At 44.1% G+C, this 15521-nt stretch overlaps 1 protein-coding gene across 1 annotated transcript in view; it reads left to right on the forward strand.

The window, feature by feature from the left end:
• Nucleotides 1–12235, forward strand: part of LOC126207568 (CLIP domain-containing serine protease HP8-like) — a 75832-nt gene extending 63597 nt beyond the window's left edge. Inside the window, exons 6-7 of the mRNA XM_049938883.1 lie at nt 10–108; nt 11710–12235. Of these exons, the coding sequence (XP_049794840.1) occupies nt 10–108; nt 11710–12104 (494 nt within the window). The 3' untranslated portion in view covers nt 12105–12235. The remainder of the gene's footprint in view (nt 1–9; nt 109–11709) is intronic.
• Nucleotides 12236–15521: the final 3286 nt, after the last annotated feature.

Here is a 15521-nt window from a genome sequence, read left to right on the forward strand (position 1 = left end):
GTATTCCAGATAACATCCGGCCGATCTGCCTTCCGTCTCCACAGGATGTCAACGAGACCTACAAAAACTGGCAGCCGACTATCGCAGGCTGGGGTCGCACTGAAACGAGTAAGCAGCCCTTGTATTAGAACAAAAAGTGGTTCTCGCGAAATTGTGACATTTCCCAATATCGCAAACTTCTGACCTTAAATTAATACTTAACACGATGTACACCGTACTATAGAAGGTTTGGTCTGTGTAATGAAATAGTAGTCAGCCTTTTACCTACCTTAGACGGTTAATCCATTACACAAGTGTCAATCAGGTTAATGAAGAAGTGTCCCAAAATATCCACTGGTAAAATGAAGGAAATGGAGTATTGAGAAGAGAACCAATAAGACGCAAAATAGTCGTTAAGGTCAAAAATATGGATGGCCCTCCCCCACTTTTTCAGGATGTGGAATTGGTAAGGTTAAAAGATGGACTCCTAGAAAAAGTTCCAAGCAGTATATTGAACCATACTAACAATTTAAAGAATAAAACAGTACCACGGAAGCTCCTACATTGCTCTGTGGTTGTGAGTGTTGGGCACCAACACAGAAAGCTACGTCTTGAGTGCAGAACTGTGAAATGAAATTCGTAAGCGGAACTATGGAAGACAAGTTTAATAATGCTAATAAGAAAGAAATGAACGTAGAAATAGTCAACACAGGAATGCAAAAATACAGACGCCAATGGGCTTTCCATATCCATAAAATGGAGGACACCAGGCTACCAAAGGCAGCTCTGTGCTGTGTACTCAAATGATGAAGCGTGGAGAAACCAAGGAAAAAGATGGAAGTAAGCGCTATGAAGATGTAACATGCAGTATCCCTAAACGTAAGGAAACTGTTACTGAAGTTTGTCAGGGCTCTCTTGGGACACTATATATTTATAAATGTTTGTGTATGTGTGTGTGTTTTTAATGTTTTAATATGTATACTTTTTATTAGGCACTCCGTATTATTTCTTACGCTATCAATAACATCAAAAATCACGAAAAGAATGGCAGTGGTTAAATCGCAATACATCAATTACATCCCAAGAAACCGCAAGGCGACGACGATACTTGAAATAAACAAAACGCGCCGCTACTGCAAATCTGATATGCAAGCTTGAACCCCACATTTCTCGTAATCGCGATGTACTTGACATACTACGATTCAACAAACGGTGTACTTATTGATACACTGTTAAGTGGACTGGAAACAATACAGATGTCTGGCCATACACAAAGAAAAGTAAGGGAAGGGTTTGCTCATTCGTGTTTTATTGAACTTTACTACAGTATGGTACTTGAATGGACAAGACGGCAACGAAAATCCAAATATCTCCGGCCACGGTGAGCATAATTAACGGCTGACCAAGTATCTAACAAAGAGGTAAATAATAGTTGTACATTTCTGTGTTGTAGATAGTTGTATGACTGGATACCTGCATTGTTTCCAGTCAATTTAATAACGATGTAAATGACAATAAGTACAGCGTTTGTTGCATCATAGTACGTCAATCACATCGCAATTACGAACAGTGTGGGGGATTACACTTGCATCTCAGGATGTTCAATAGCTGCGTGTTCTGTTTATAAGCATCACTTTCGCCTTGCAATTTTTCGGGATGTGAATAACGTTTTGCGATACAACTAAAGCCATTCTTTCTGTGATTTTTCGTGTCACTGATTGCGTAAGAAATAATTCGGGCTGCCCATTACAAAAAAAACCATACGTTTTTGTTGAAAATAATATTTGCTTGCGATTTAGAATGTCTCATAGTATTTACTTTCATGAGCCCCTGCCTTACATTCATACTTCTTAAAGTCGTTTACCAACATCTGTTGTTGTTGCAGAGATATTTGCACTGAAACGTTTAAGTGGACCACCCTGCACATACACACCGATGAACCAAAACATTATGACCAACAGTTTAATAGCGTGTTGTTTCTCTTTTCGAACACAGTAGAACAGATATTCTGCGTGACGTGGATTCTATAAGTCTTTGACAGAATTCCAGAAGTATGTGGCACCAGAGGTCTACTCACAGGTCAAGCAATTCCCGCAAATTTCGGGATGGTTATTTACAGCCTAACACCTGGCACCCAATACGTTTTCCAGTGGGTACAGATCAAACACATTTGCTGGCCAAGACTTCAGTGTGAGTTCATTATAATGACCCTCAAACCATTGTCGTAAGATTCTGACCATGCAACACGGGAAGTTATCCTGCTGCAACATGTTACAGCCTTAGTGGGAGAGTTCAAGCACGAAGCGATGCAGGTGATCCGCAGTAATGTTCATGTAGTCCACTGCTGTCACGATTCCTTCGATGACCACCACAGATCCCACCGAAGCCCTACTCAATTTTTTCCCTTAGCATAATTCTACCCTCACCGGCCTAGCATCTGTTGCCTGATGCATGTTTCGTGCAGCCATTCGCCTAGATGACGGCGTGTAAGGACCCAACCATCGATATCGATAACAAGAAATGTGATTCATTCGACAGGCGACACATTTCTATTGATCCACAGTGAAAACTCAGTGATGCTGTGCTCACTGTAATCACAACTGATGATGTCGTTGGGTCAACACAGGAACACATAGGGGTCGCATAAAGTGAAGCTCCATGTTTAACAATGGCCTTTGAACAATCTGCTCCGAAAGACTTGTGCCTACGCCAGTATTGTACGTTGTCTTCAGATCTACCACAGATCACTTTCGGTAGACCTGAGTCCGAAGGTTGGTTTGAACATCTCAGTGCCTTTCTACGAGGGGGTCTCAGAAAGTAAGTTCCACATGTCGTCCCACGCCAAGATCAATGCGCAACAGGAGTGGTGCGTTGTCAGGAGTACTTGTTCTGGGGTTCTTGCAGACACATTTCTGCTTTGGTAGGTATAACAGACGCCTGTGCGAATGAAATTGAGCGATAACTGTAAACGTACTCCAAATTTCATTTATGCGGAAGAGTACGATTCTTGTGGGCGTAACGTCTCCATGAAATTCTCGTGATACACGGACAAATGTAATTTCGTATTCAGCCGTAATGAAATAGTGCCAACAGTTTGTCCCAGGACGCACAGATGTCAGTTCAAAAATGGCTCTGAGCACTATGGGACTCAACTGCTGTGGTCATAAGTCCCCTAGAACTTAGAACTACTTAAACCTAACTAACCTAAGGACAGCACACAACACCCAGCCATCACGAGGCAGAGAAAATCCCTGACCCCGCCGGGAATCGAACCCGGGAACCCGGGCGTGGGAAGCGAGAACGCTACCGCACGACCACGAGATACGGGCACACAGATGTCAGTGACGATGACCAGGAAGGAACGAAGGCCATCTACGCCAACTACAGACGGCAACATTCAGGCAATCGAGGAACTGTTTTGCAGCAGTCGTAATTTTCCGACGATCATGACGTTCACACAGCGATTCCCGAACGGCTGCGTTACGAAGAAGCGGACTTCTATCGTCGAGAAATTGAACGATGTGCAATACGCTGCGACCGTTGTCATCAGAAACTTTGCGGTTACATATCTGTATCACTTTAAAGTGTAGAGTTACCAGGCTTGGCTCTGAGCACTATGCGACTTAACTTCTGAGGTCATTAGTCGCCTAGAACTTAGAACTAATTAAACCTAACTAACCTAAGGACACCACACACATCCATGCCCGAGGCAGGATTCGAACCTGCGACCGTAGCGGTCGCTCGGCTCCAGACTGAAGCGCCTAGAAACCGCACGGCCACTCCGGCCGGCAGAGTTACCAGGCCTGCCATAATAACATGTAATTTACTTTTTGGAGTCCCCTCGTAAGTATGACCCTGTTGGAGGATTGCTTTGTATATTGTGTATTAAACTGTTAAACCGGGGACCTAGAAACGGCGCAGAGGCTTCATCCCGTCTTAGCCCTCAGTGGTTCACAACCCCATAACAGGCCACACAGCAGTCCACCCACCTCACCGCCGCCCCATGCCGAACCTAGGGTTATTGTGCCGTTCGGCTACAGTGGACACCCTCCCCCCCCCCCCCCCCACCGGGAACGTGTCATACCAGACGAGTGTAACCCAAAAAGTTTATGGTGTACTCGCACATTGAGACAGTGTTTGCGCATAGTGTAACTTTAGGTTGAATGAGGCGAACCAGCCCGCATTCGCCGAGGTAGATGGAAAACCGCTTTCAAAACCACCCACATGCTCGCCGGCACACCGGACCTCGACACTAATCCGCCGGGCGGATTCGTGCCGGGGTCCGGCATGCCTTCCCGCTCGGGAAGCAGCGCGTTAGACCGCGGGACAAGCCGGGCGGGCCAGGATTGCCTTACTCCGGCCTTTGAACTGACATACCCAGCTAGTTATGTGGGGAACTGCTGTTTAACATCAACTGCAGACCACGATGAAACTTGTCATTTTAGACATTATAAACCATTACCAGAGGTGAATAAAGAGGAATAAGTGACAGAAAAATCCTAGGACCAACAGGGGGTCGCACTCCAGGCGTTTGAGTTGTAGTTTGTCATTAAACGTGGGATGCCTTATTGCAGGTGACGATTACTGCTCCAGCTCGCCTCCATGCTGTTCAGAAAGTTCACCTCGTCGTCGGAGCTGAATCGCTTTCTGGCCAAATGTTCTTTTAACCTGGGGAACAGGTGAAAGTCACTGGGCACCAAGTCAGAACTATAGGGTGGGTGGGTGATTATGTTCCACTGAAACTGTTGCAGCAGAGCAACGGTTTGCCGAGCGATGTGTGGGCGAGCGTTGTCATGGAGAATGTGTACGCCCTTGCTCAACATTCCTCTTCTCCGGTTCTGAATTGCCCGTTTGAGTTTTTTCAGAGTCTCACAGTACCTGTCAGCGTTAATTATGGTCCCAGTGAAAGAAGAGGTTCATAACTTTCTGAACATCATGGCAGCGAGCTGGTATGACATGAGCATACAAAAACTACCACAGCGTCTACAAAAATGCATCGACAGAAATGGTGATTATGCCGAAAAATAGTTAAATGTTCAAGGTGTAAACTGATTTAAACCATTGTAGAAATAAACAGGTCTATGTACTTATAAAAAATAGGAGACCTTACTTTTGGGATTACCCTCGTAGGTTAGGATAATCAGCTGCGACAGACCGGGGAAACGAAACGCTCAGAGTAGTAGATGGGTTTTGCTGTTTGGGCGGAGAAGCAACTGACGACGGCGGAAGTACTGAGAATACAAAACTCCGTCTGGCAATGCTTTGTACAAATGATATATATGTTAACATAATATAAATTTACATGTTAAGAGGTTTTTTCCGAAAGTATTTTTGTGAAGTTTGGTGTTAAATGGAAGAAAACATGGACGACAAACAGGACAGGCACGCAGAGAAAAGAAGCTTTTGAAGTGTGGTGCTTCAGAAAAAGCCTAAAGGTTAGATGGGTAGGCGAGTAACTGTTAACGAGTTATTGAATCTAACTGGCGAGAAAAGAGCTTTATGGTACAAATACGTTGATAAGAACTTCCTGACGCGACAAGAAACCGTCAGTCAGAGTAAAATTGTACAAGGAGACAAAAACTTGACTGCAGGAAGCGGGTTTAACTGGATAGGGTACAGTGGCTGCGCTGATGTGAAAAAAACCTCACGTGTTAAACTGTTGTCTCTAATCAGTCTTAGGGCTGGTGACAACAACAAAAATAATGTCAGCGCACCGGACAAAATATTAGTCTCCCCCTTAAAGAAGCACACTGATCTCTTTGGAGCATTACAAATGGCGTGGAACTGGTAGCGGGAATTCACGCAACCGTGCGGCGCAGGCGTAAGGCACGGCGGTGTTGTGAATGGACCAACAGCTCGCTTGGATGCAGTACAGTAACATGGGTCGCCGTGGAGACCTGAGAAAAGGCTCAAAGTGCTGCCATGCTTGGGCGTGCCCATAATTTCACCGTGAGTGAAGCTGCCGGATTTGTTGGTGTACCAACGTGGACTATCAAACGTGTCCAGAAGGAATGTTACCACTTGCAGCCCTGTAATAGGAACAGGCTGTAAAAAATACTGATCGTGAAAAAATCCTAATCGGCGGGGACTGGAGACGAGTGTAAAAAACTGTCGGTTTCTAACTCGACAGGAATTGCTTCTGTCAGTGGATGCGAATCCATCTCATCCAGTTACTGAGAGAAGATTGGGAAGGCACCGGCGTGCAGAGGACGTTCGGAGTCGGATACCTCGCAAAAGGACATTGCTCTCAGTGTCACATAACGATGAACGTCCCCAAGGGGCAAAACAATGCAGAACCGGTCAGTAGCTGATCGGAGGCGTATAATGTTGTCCGAAGAGTCGCGATTCTGCCTCTTTTCAAGGCATCGAATTTACCGGCGGCTCAATCAGCAGTGTGTAGAGTGTTTAACTCAGGATGGAGATGGTTGTCTGATGCTTTGGGCTGTTTTTCGTACCACGACATAGGCTCACTGATTTAGGTTCTGATGAAAATGAACCAGAATGTTTGTTTCAGAAATCTTGATAATCAAGTTTTGTCCTTCCTGCTTCATCTTCATGATGGATAAGCTACGGGCACTCCCTTCTTGCAGGATAACAGCCGTGTTCACTGGGAGGTAAATGTACGATCCTGGTTTGACCAACAGTCAGCCACCGTATCACACCTCGACCGGCCCGCTAAACCATCTGATCCTGGCTACACACGAAAAAAGTGTGGGCTATTCGGAGCAGCGAGTGAAACATAGCAGTCAGCCCTGCAGTTGGCTCACTTGACCTCATATAATATTTAACTGCTGTTGCCGAACTAAAATTTACTTCTTTCATGTGGTCAGGGATACTTACCGTGGTGCAACAGCATGGAGCGGGGGAACGGTAGGTCCTGAGCTCCAATAAAGTAAGATTTTAATGCAATAATTTTTTTTGTATCCACAGGCCTCAACAAAAGTAATTTGGCACAATCTTGTAATAGACATATTCCATTTGATTAAATACAGTTTAAACAAAGCGCTCTTCATAAGGCATTAATTGATGTTAATAAAAAATATTGTAAAGATCTTGATCATTAAGGTTACAGCGTAAACTAAACAATTACAAATATCAAAGCACTTTAAAAGGAATAAAGTAACACACTTCAGTCACAGCTTTAAATACTTGCTTACTAACAAGACTGATACACGGAGGGGTTTCAAAAGAAATAATTCATAATCAACACATCTGTAGCAATGGCACCCAACCATCACACCGAAATAAACTCGGCCCCCTAGAGGTGGTGTGTGTGCCGTACAGTTACGAATACCACTAGCGCCAGTCGACCACCTAACTCAGTATAAAGAAAGGAAAATTACATACATGCCATACACGTGATTACGTAAGAAATATAAGCACCCAATGAACATTAAACATGAAAACGTGCCAAAAATAATCACTAGTTAAACTGAGCTTGACAGTACACCCGAAGGCATAAAAATCACAAGTTCATGTAACATCTGTGCCTAGTCAACTCTTACTTTACATTAATAGGCTTCTGGAAAGTAGCCAGAATCTAAACTAATTTCGCGACAAGAAAAGCCACTTAAAACAATGTTCGGCAGAAATACTTCTAATATGGCCAAAGCACGGCGACGGACAGAACAGTAACACCGGATCTCCCACAGAACAAGACACACTGGTTCAGATTAAGGAATGAAGGCAACACAATCTTGGTGCGCAGATGAGATGCCCGTAAGTCACCAGTGAATATGTCTCAGCAACCAGCAGCCAAGTTTGAACCTAGCAACGCAGAAATCTTCAACGCAAGCTACGCAACACGATGTCGGACGACGCTCGTAGGTAACACGGTTCCTCACGGTGCATCACGCTTCGATCAACAGCTGGTACGATCCGTCCACTGCAGTGCGTGGTGCCTCTGCACTCTACCACACCAGGTGGCAAGTGAAGACCCCGGCGAGCAACACTGTGTTTGACCACTGCCGTGAGGCATCGATAGGAGACGGCGAACGGCTCCGTCTCAATAAATCTTTAAATATTATGCCCGACATGTGAAAAATTCCACGTGATTGCACGGCTACGAGTTAGCTGATGGAAAAAAAAGGAACGTCCTAAATTATGATAGTTAATGGTGTGACACTGTATTCAAATTGCTTCTCTTCTCAGTAATCCGGTATAGACTGCGACCAACCAATCTATTCCAAAACGATTGCTTCAGATGAAAATTAGTTTGTAAGCTATTCCTTCAGTTCTCTGTAATAAAAGATGGTTCCAACACTTTTGTCCAGTATAAAAAATTGCTTGAAATTGTCCGTACCTTTCACATCGATCTTCTTACTTGTATTTACTTTTATCAGTTTTCTTCGTGTAACTCAAGTTTCAGTATTTGATTTCTCTTTTAAAAATTATGCCCAGCTTTAGTAACGTGTATCAAGAGTGCCTCATATTCACAGTGATATAACAGGTTTTGTGGGGCATGGCTTCCGTCATCTGATCCTGTAAAGTTTGATTTGAGAGTCCTACTCATTTTAATTTCTACACTGTTTTAGAGAAGATTTTTTTGAAACAATTAAAGTATTTCAGTCGGAGCAAGACGTCACAATGACTCACTTCTGATAACTAGTTAAACTGAAGATTAAGTTTTAATGAATATTAATGAATTGAAAAATCGATAAAGGTACGTCGACAATACTCGTTATACATGGTCCAAACAAAATCCAATTTCAGTTCATAATCACGATAGGATTTTGTTTGATTTTTATTTTGCATTCTTCTAGTGATTTTTGATTTTGGGTTTTTTTAATCTTCCACACCCTCTCTCCCGTTCGTTCTACCTGCTGCAATTACTATTTCATAAACACAGTTTACATGTGACCAAGCCCAGTAGTTTGTGAGAGGTTTCGAATCTCATTTTGAATCACTGAATTATCTATATACGTAGTAATTACTCATCAGCTACAGTTACAGCTACGTGAAACTTCGCTTGATTCATAAGACAAGTCGCAATCCTGACGTAAAAGTTGTTTGACTCCGTGTGAACGTTAACGCAACGCACCAGAGTAAAAGCTGCAGTCTAGACTGAAGGTGGACGGTAGTGGCAGGTGTGTGGACAGTTTTGGAGCGTCGAGTTGCTGAGCCCAGCGATTCCGATGTCTCTATCTTATTAAATAATATGTTGGCAACACTAAGACAGGTGCTAGATGTCTATGCATTTGCACCGAACAACTTTAAAGAAACATTATTCGATTTTTTTATTTATTATTTAATAGCTAAGATCACCTCAGACCTAAAATGGATCCTGGGCAGCCAACGACTGTAAAATAAGTACACAATGTGTCCCTGTCCGTTAATGCTGTGGCCATGAAAAATATAAGTCATAAATTAGGTTCACGAAACCAATGTATTTATTCAAAATAGTGTTTCCCTGAATCAAATCGCAGCTGAAATCGTTTTAAAAACATTTTGAAACAGTCACAGGTATCCTGTACTGGAAATGCATTTAGTATTGCGGTACAATTTTCTTGGCTGTTCTTAATTGCGTCGTAACGGTGTCCTTTCACTACAACTTCAATTAGGGAAACAGTCTTGGCCACATCCGACGAATACGGTGGGTGATCCCGCACAGTGATCTGTTCGCTGGCCAAAAACTCGTGCACCATCTTCAATCTGTTTGTTGGTTCGGGTGCTATCGTGAAGGGCGACCATGAACATGCCTCTCGGTATTTGGGGTAAATTCGACGAATTCTCGCCCTCAAACACAAAACTTAACACAAAACTTAATGTTGCCTCTCTGCACGACCACCATCTTCAAACGAGTGTTAGACACGCACTATTACGTTCGTGACCAAGATGCCTACTTCAGCAATGCTAGCGCTTTGACCTTCCACATGGCTGTTGTTGAAACTTCAAAGACCATAACGACAGAACTTGCGACGAGATAACTTAGCAGTCTGGAATTTCACAAAATCAGTGAAAACGGAAGTGGACAGACTGTGCATATCCGCAGGAACCGTGGATTAAGGACTCTGCTGACATGCACCAGCTTTTTCTTGATTAAACAACGAAACACAGGTAGAGCTGAATGTATATCTTCCTCGTGTATCACGTTATCAGAACAACAAAGAACTAAAAAAAAAACCTTGACAATGGCATAAAGTCCGCCCCGGTAGGTGAGTGGTCAGCGCGGAGGTCTGTCACGCCAAGGGGCCGGATTCGATTCCCGGCTGGGTCAGAGATTTTCTCCGCTCAGGGGCTGGGTGTTGTCTTGCCCTCATTATCATTTCATCATCGTCAGTGGAAGGTAACGGGAAACCACCACTGGAATCACTTCTCTAGACGCTCATGCGGTGGACCTCTCTGACGAGGCTTCCCCCATGACAAGACCTGCCGTAAGGCAGAACACAAAGTTTTTTTTTAATGGCATAAAATACTTAAAATACATTTTCATAGCTGGCGGGAATGCGACCTAAAACGCGGGAGGGGAATTCCGCCCTATTCAAGACGCTGCTTGTTAGTTTTGTTTTACGCGAACATGTTGCAGAACTTGGTACTATGTTCGTCAGGTTTTTATTTATTTTTTCTGGTAATTATTATTAGATGTCATCGTATTTTGGATGTGAATTTTTCGCTAAAAGTTATTAACACGAACAAAAGAGCGATTATTAGATGTCAAATTTTATGTTAGTGTACATTTATAGTCACAGTTACCGAGTTGAGTCATTATTTATTGTACACTTAAACACAGTCCTAAAGAATTTAGGTCTAAGTACCAATTTGTTTATAAGATGATTATACGTCAGTTCACATATCTTAAATGGCGCTTTCAATTATGCATGTTGGTAGTTTATATCTACCATGCATCCTACAGCTTGTCATCTGCAAAGAACAAAACGTTTACCATTCATCATTTGTTCTGGACTGAAAAGCGCTGTATTATATCTTGCTTTTTAGAGTGTTTCTTACGCGGTTCTTTTTGTGGTGTGCTCTTGCTTTCTTTGTTTATGACGCGTTAAAAAACGTATTCTTTTGTTATTGTCGTTTTTAGATTTTAGAGACGGATATGGTAGACTTTATCAGTCACCACTTTACACATTGACGTAGCTACGAAGTGCTCATTTGTTTCTTTTCGTGTTTGTATTGTTGCCCGCGATTTCGAAGTGTTATTGAGATCTGAGATTCTTAGCTTTTGTGTGTGTATGTGTGTGTGTGTGTGTGTGTGTGAGTGAGTGAGTGAGAGAGAGAGAGAGAGAGAATAAATTTCCTTTAATTTACATCTGTGGTCACAAACTGTTCACAGATTACCGGTTTCGGTCTATAGTGACCATCTTCAATTCTTTGTTTTATAAGTGAGTGTTAATGACAACATGACTCGTGCATATGCTATTATTTATATATATTTGACGATGCTGGTGCTGAATACGCATTTAACATTTGAGGATGCCACTATGGCTGCAGTACATTAGGAAATTGTTTTTTATAAAACACAGATCTGAAGATGGTCATTATAGACCGAAACCGGTAATCTGTGAACAAAAAGTTTGTCACCCTAAACGTAAATTAAAGGAAATTTATTCTATATACGGGTCACTGTTTTATTCACTACAGTGACGCAGCTTGTGAAAGAGAAAGTGACAGAGAGAGAGGTAAGGTGAATGGTGTGGATTTGGATAAACAATAAACAATTTTTTTTACGTTTCGACGTTACGAGTAGCATCAGTGAGAGTGTGGGTGCGTCGTCTGCCTCAGAGAACTGGAGCCCGGTGGTGCTGCAGGCGATGGTGCCGGTGGTGGAGGGCGGCGCGTGCGCGGCCAAGTTCGGAGCCGAGGCGTCGCTGCGCGTCGACCCTCGGCGGCAGGTGTGCGCGGGCGGCGAGCAGCGCGACTCGTGCCGCGGCGACTCGGGCGGCCCGCTGATGGGCACGCGGCCGGCCGACGCCGTCACCGTGGCCGTCGCCGTCGCCAGCTACGGGCCCGACCCCTGCGGCAAGCCGGGTTGGCCCGGCGTCTACACGCGCGTCGACGCCTACCGCTCCTGGCTACTCCGCAACATGCGACTCCGAAGCCGGCGTTCCCACTGCCACCACCCGCCCACATTCACACACCTACTTTTTGCGGAAAAGTCTCTTCCTTTTGTTCCCTAGCACTCCGACTCATCTGGCGGAACCTTGCCAGATGTGTAATGCCATCTTTTCGACTACCTCATCTTACATTTTGTGTGAGGATCACGACGTACCTTTTAAGATTTGCAAAATTATATAAAATAAGACACATTTATCGTTGTATTTTCTCAAAGTACCTCCACAAAACTTACACTAAGGTGACAAAACATATGGGATGCCTCCAAATGTCATGTCCGACCATCATTTAGCCGTTCTAGTGCAGCAGCTCAACAAGTCGTTCGAAGTCCCTTGCAGAAAACTTGAGCCCTGCTGTCTCTATACTCGTCCATAATTACGAAAGTGTTGCTTGTGCAGCATTTTGTGCACAAACTGACCTCTCTGTTATTTCCCATAAACGTTCAGTGAGTGCCCAAATCATTCGCTCAAATTGTCTAGAATGTCCTTCAAGTCAGCGACGAACAATTGTGGCGCAGTGACATGGCGCAATGTCATTCATAAAAATTCCATCGTCGTTTGGGAACATGAAGTCCATGAAAGCCTGCAAATGGTGTACCAGTAGCGAACATAACCACTTCCAGTCAATGTTCGTTTCAGCTGGACCAGGGAACACAGTCCATTCAATGTAAAAACAGCCCAGACCATTAAGAAACAACCACCAGCTTGCAAAGTGCCATGTTGACAACTTGGGTCCACGGCTTTGTGGGGTCTGTGCCTCAATCGAACTCTACCATCAGCTCTTACCACTGAAACCGAGACTAATCTGATTAGGCCGCGGTTTTCCAGTCGTCTAGGGTCCAAAGGAAATGGTCACGAGCTCGACAGAGGCGCCGCAGCCTATGTCGTGCTGTTAGCAAAGGCAGCTGCTCCTATAGCCCTCCGTACCACATTTTGCCGCACTGTCCTAAAGGATACGTTCGTCGTACGTCCCACATTGATTTCTGCGGTTATTTCACGCAATGTTGCTTGTCTATTTGTACTGACAAACCTGTGCAAACGCTGCTGCTCTCGGTCGTTAAGTGAAGGCTGTCGGCCACTGCGTTGCCGTGGTGGCAGGTAATGCCTCATACTTCGTATTCTCGGCACACTCTTGACACTGCAGATCTCGTAATGTTGAATTCCCTAACGATTTCCGGAAATGCGTCTATCTCCAACTACCATTTCGCGTTCAAAGTGTGTTAATAGTCGTCGTGCGCCCGCAATCACGTCAGAAACCTTTTCACACGAATCACCCGAGTACAAATGACAGCTCCGCCAATGCACTGCCCTCTTATACCTCGTGTACGCCATTCTACCGCCATCTGTGTATGTGCATGCCGCTATACCATGACTTTAGTCACCTCACTGTAATCCACCCTTCTAAACCAGTTCTGAAAACTGTTTTTTTCCTCATGTTCATCAAATACTGTAAACTCACTGTTGTTGGCGTCCACAATTTCGATTGCACACGAAATTTTTCTACACGTGCAAGTTTTAACTTCAGAGGACACGAAGGAATCACATAGCGTCTGGAAGACGGAAGACGAGATATGTCTTTGGCTTCCGTGGACCCTAGAAACTGAGCGGTGAGATTAGATTTGTTCGCAGACACTTTTTCTCTTAGGTTCCTACTGGCGTATAAAATGGTCGAACAACTTAGGAGAATAGAGCCGGGTCACGTCCTCAACAACAGCCGAAATTTCTACAGGTGCACACACCGCCGTTTTCGAGGCGAAAATGCAACGAGAGAGTGCTGTACAAGGAAATTTAAGACATCGGTTTGTGAACAAAAACCAAAGAATCTCATCTGCAGGAAGACTGATTTCGCACTGTAAACAACTTTAGCGACGACACAACCAAAGATGACCAACATCATAACTTGCCGCTAGTGAATAATAATTACTAATGGTTCAGCAAGTAGTATTAACTCTGTCCCTCTGTTGTTTGACCAGACAGAGAACAGCACTCCATGTACAATTCAAGCAAATATCTGCCTCTTTAGTTACAAGGTTTCCAAATGCCAAATGAGCTGACCTCTCTTTATCGAATGGTACAATGATCTGCATCATCTGAGCTGCTCAGACGCTGATCGTTCCCAACAGAACTCAGGTGCTCGATAAAAATGTTATACAATGCATTTCAATTAACGCTATAAACAAAGGACGGCCATAGTACTGAGTCTTGTGTGTGTGTGTGTGTGTGTGTGTGTGTGTGTGTGGTTGTGTGTGAATTCCTAATGGACCAATCTGCTTAGGTCATCGGTCCCTAGACTTACACACTACTTAAACTACCTTATGCTAAGAACAACACACACACCCATGCCCGAGGGAGGACTCGAACCTCCGGCGGGAGGGGCCGCGCAGCCCCTGACACGACGCCTCAAACCGCGCGGCCACTTCCCGCGGCACTGAGTCATGAGACTGGCATTTCCATAATTCAGTATTAATAGACTGCGTGAAAAGGATTATCTAATTGTAAAATCAAAGACTTGGTCGATGTGAAACAAATTTATTATAAAGGAAATAAACAATGTACACAGATTAATAACGGACTCTGCTTCGAAATTAGTCAAACACATGACAAAGAACACCTAATTGAAACATGAAAGTAAGTTTCAATAAACACTGATATGTTTGACAAAGTTATCTGCAACGAATGAGATCTGTAGTAACTAGTTTTCTAATATATTAAAAAAATGGTTCAAATGGCTCTGAGCACTATGGGACTCAACTGCTGTGGTCATTAGTCCCCTAGAACTTAGAACTACTTAAACCTAACTAACCTAAGGACATCACACACATCCATGCCCGAGGCAGGATTCGAACCTGCGACCGTAGCAGTCGCACGGTTCCGGACTGCGCGCCTAGAACCGCGAGACCACCGCGGCCGGCCCTAATATATTAATTTGGCACACACAGCTGCAGGTGGATCCTGCGAAACCGAAAAGAGAAACGAAATTAAACGTGCCGTTCTGCCTGTCCACCCGGTCATGGATGAGCCTGTATGGATTTACTGAAGTACTAGAAAGCCACTTGCTTTGTTCCGTCCAAACCAGCTAAAGCCGCCAGACATTCCCGCCACAGTTGTTGTGTGGCGACGAGTAGTCAGCGGGCAGTGCAGGTTCACACTACCAGAACTCATCTGCCGATTCGAGCTGTCTCACAAGGAACGAGGACTCTACGTGCAAGTACTATTTTCTGTCAAGTCAAGGGCGTTTTCGCTTCCTGTTGCATCCATTCAGAAGACCAGGAAGAAAATATGAGTTCACTAACCTTTCTCCCGTGTCTGCTTTGCACTGAGTCCGCATCTAAAAAAATCGCCAACAATGAGGAAAGAGCTCATCTACCCGTGGCCAATGGCATGAATATTATATTGCTCTTTTTTCTCCCACCAAAAACTGCGTAAAAGTCATTCTTCAATTTGCCAGCTTTTCACCTTTTTCTCTTTCAAAACAACTATTAC

Source organism: Schistocerca nitens, chromosome 1 (assembly GCF_023898315.1).
Source record: "Schistocerca nitens isolate TAMUIC-IGC-003100 chromosome 1, iqSchNite1.1, whole genome shotgun sequence".
Lineage (NCBI taxonomy): Eukaryota > Metazoa > Arthropoda > Insecta > Orthoptera > Acrididae > Schistocerca > Schistocerca nitens.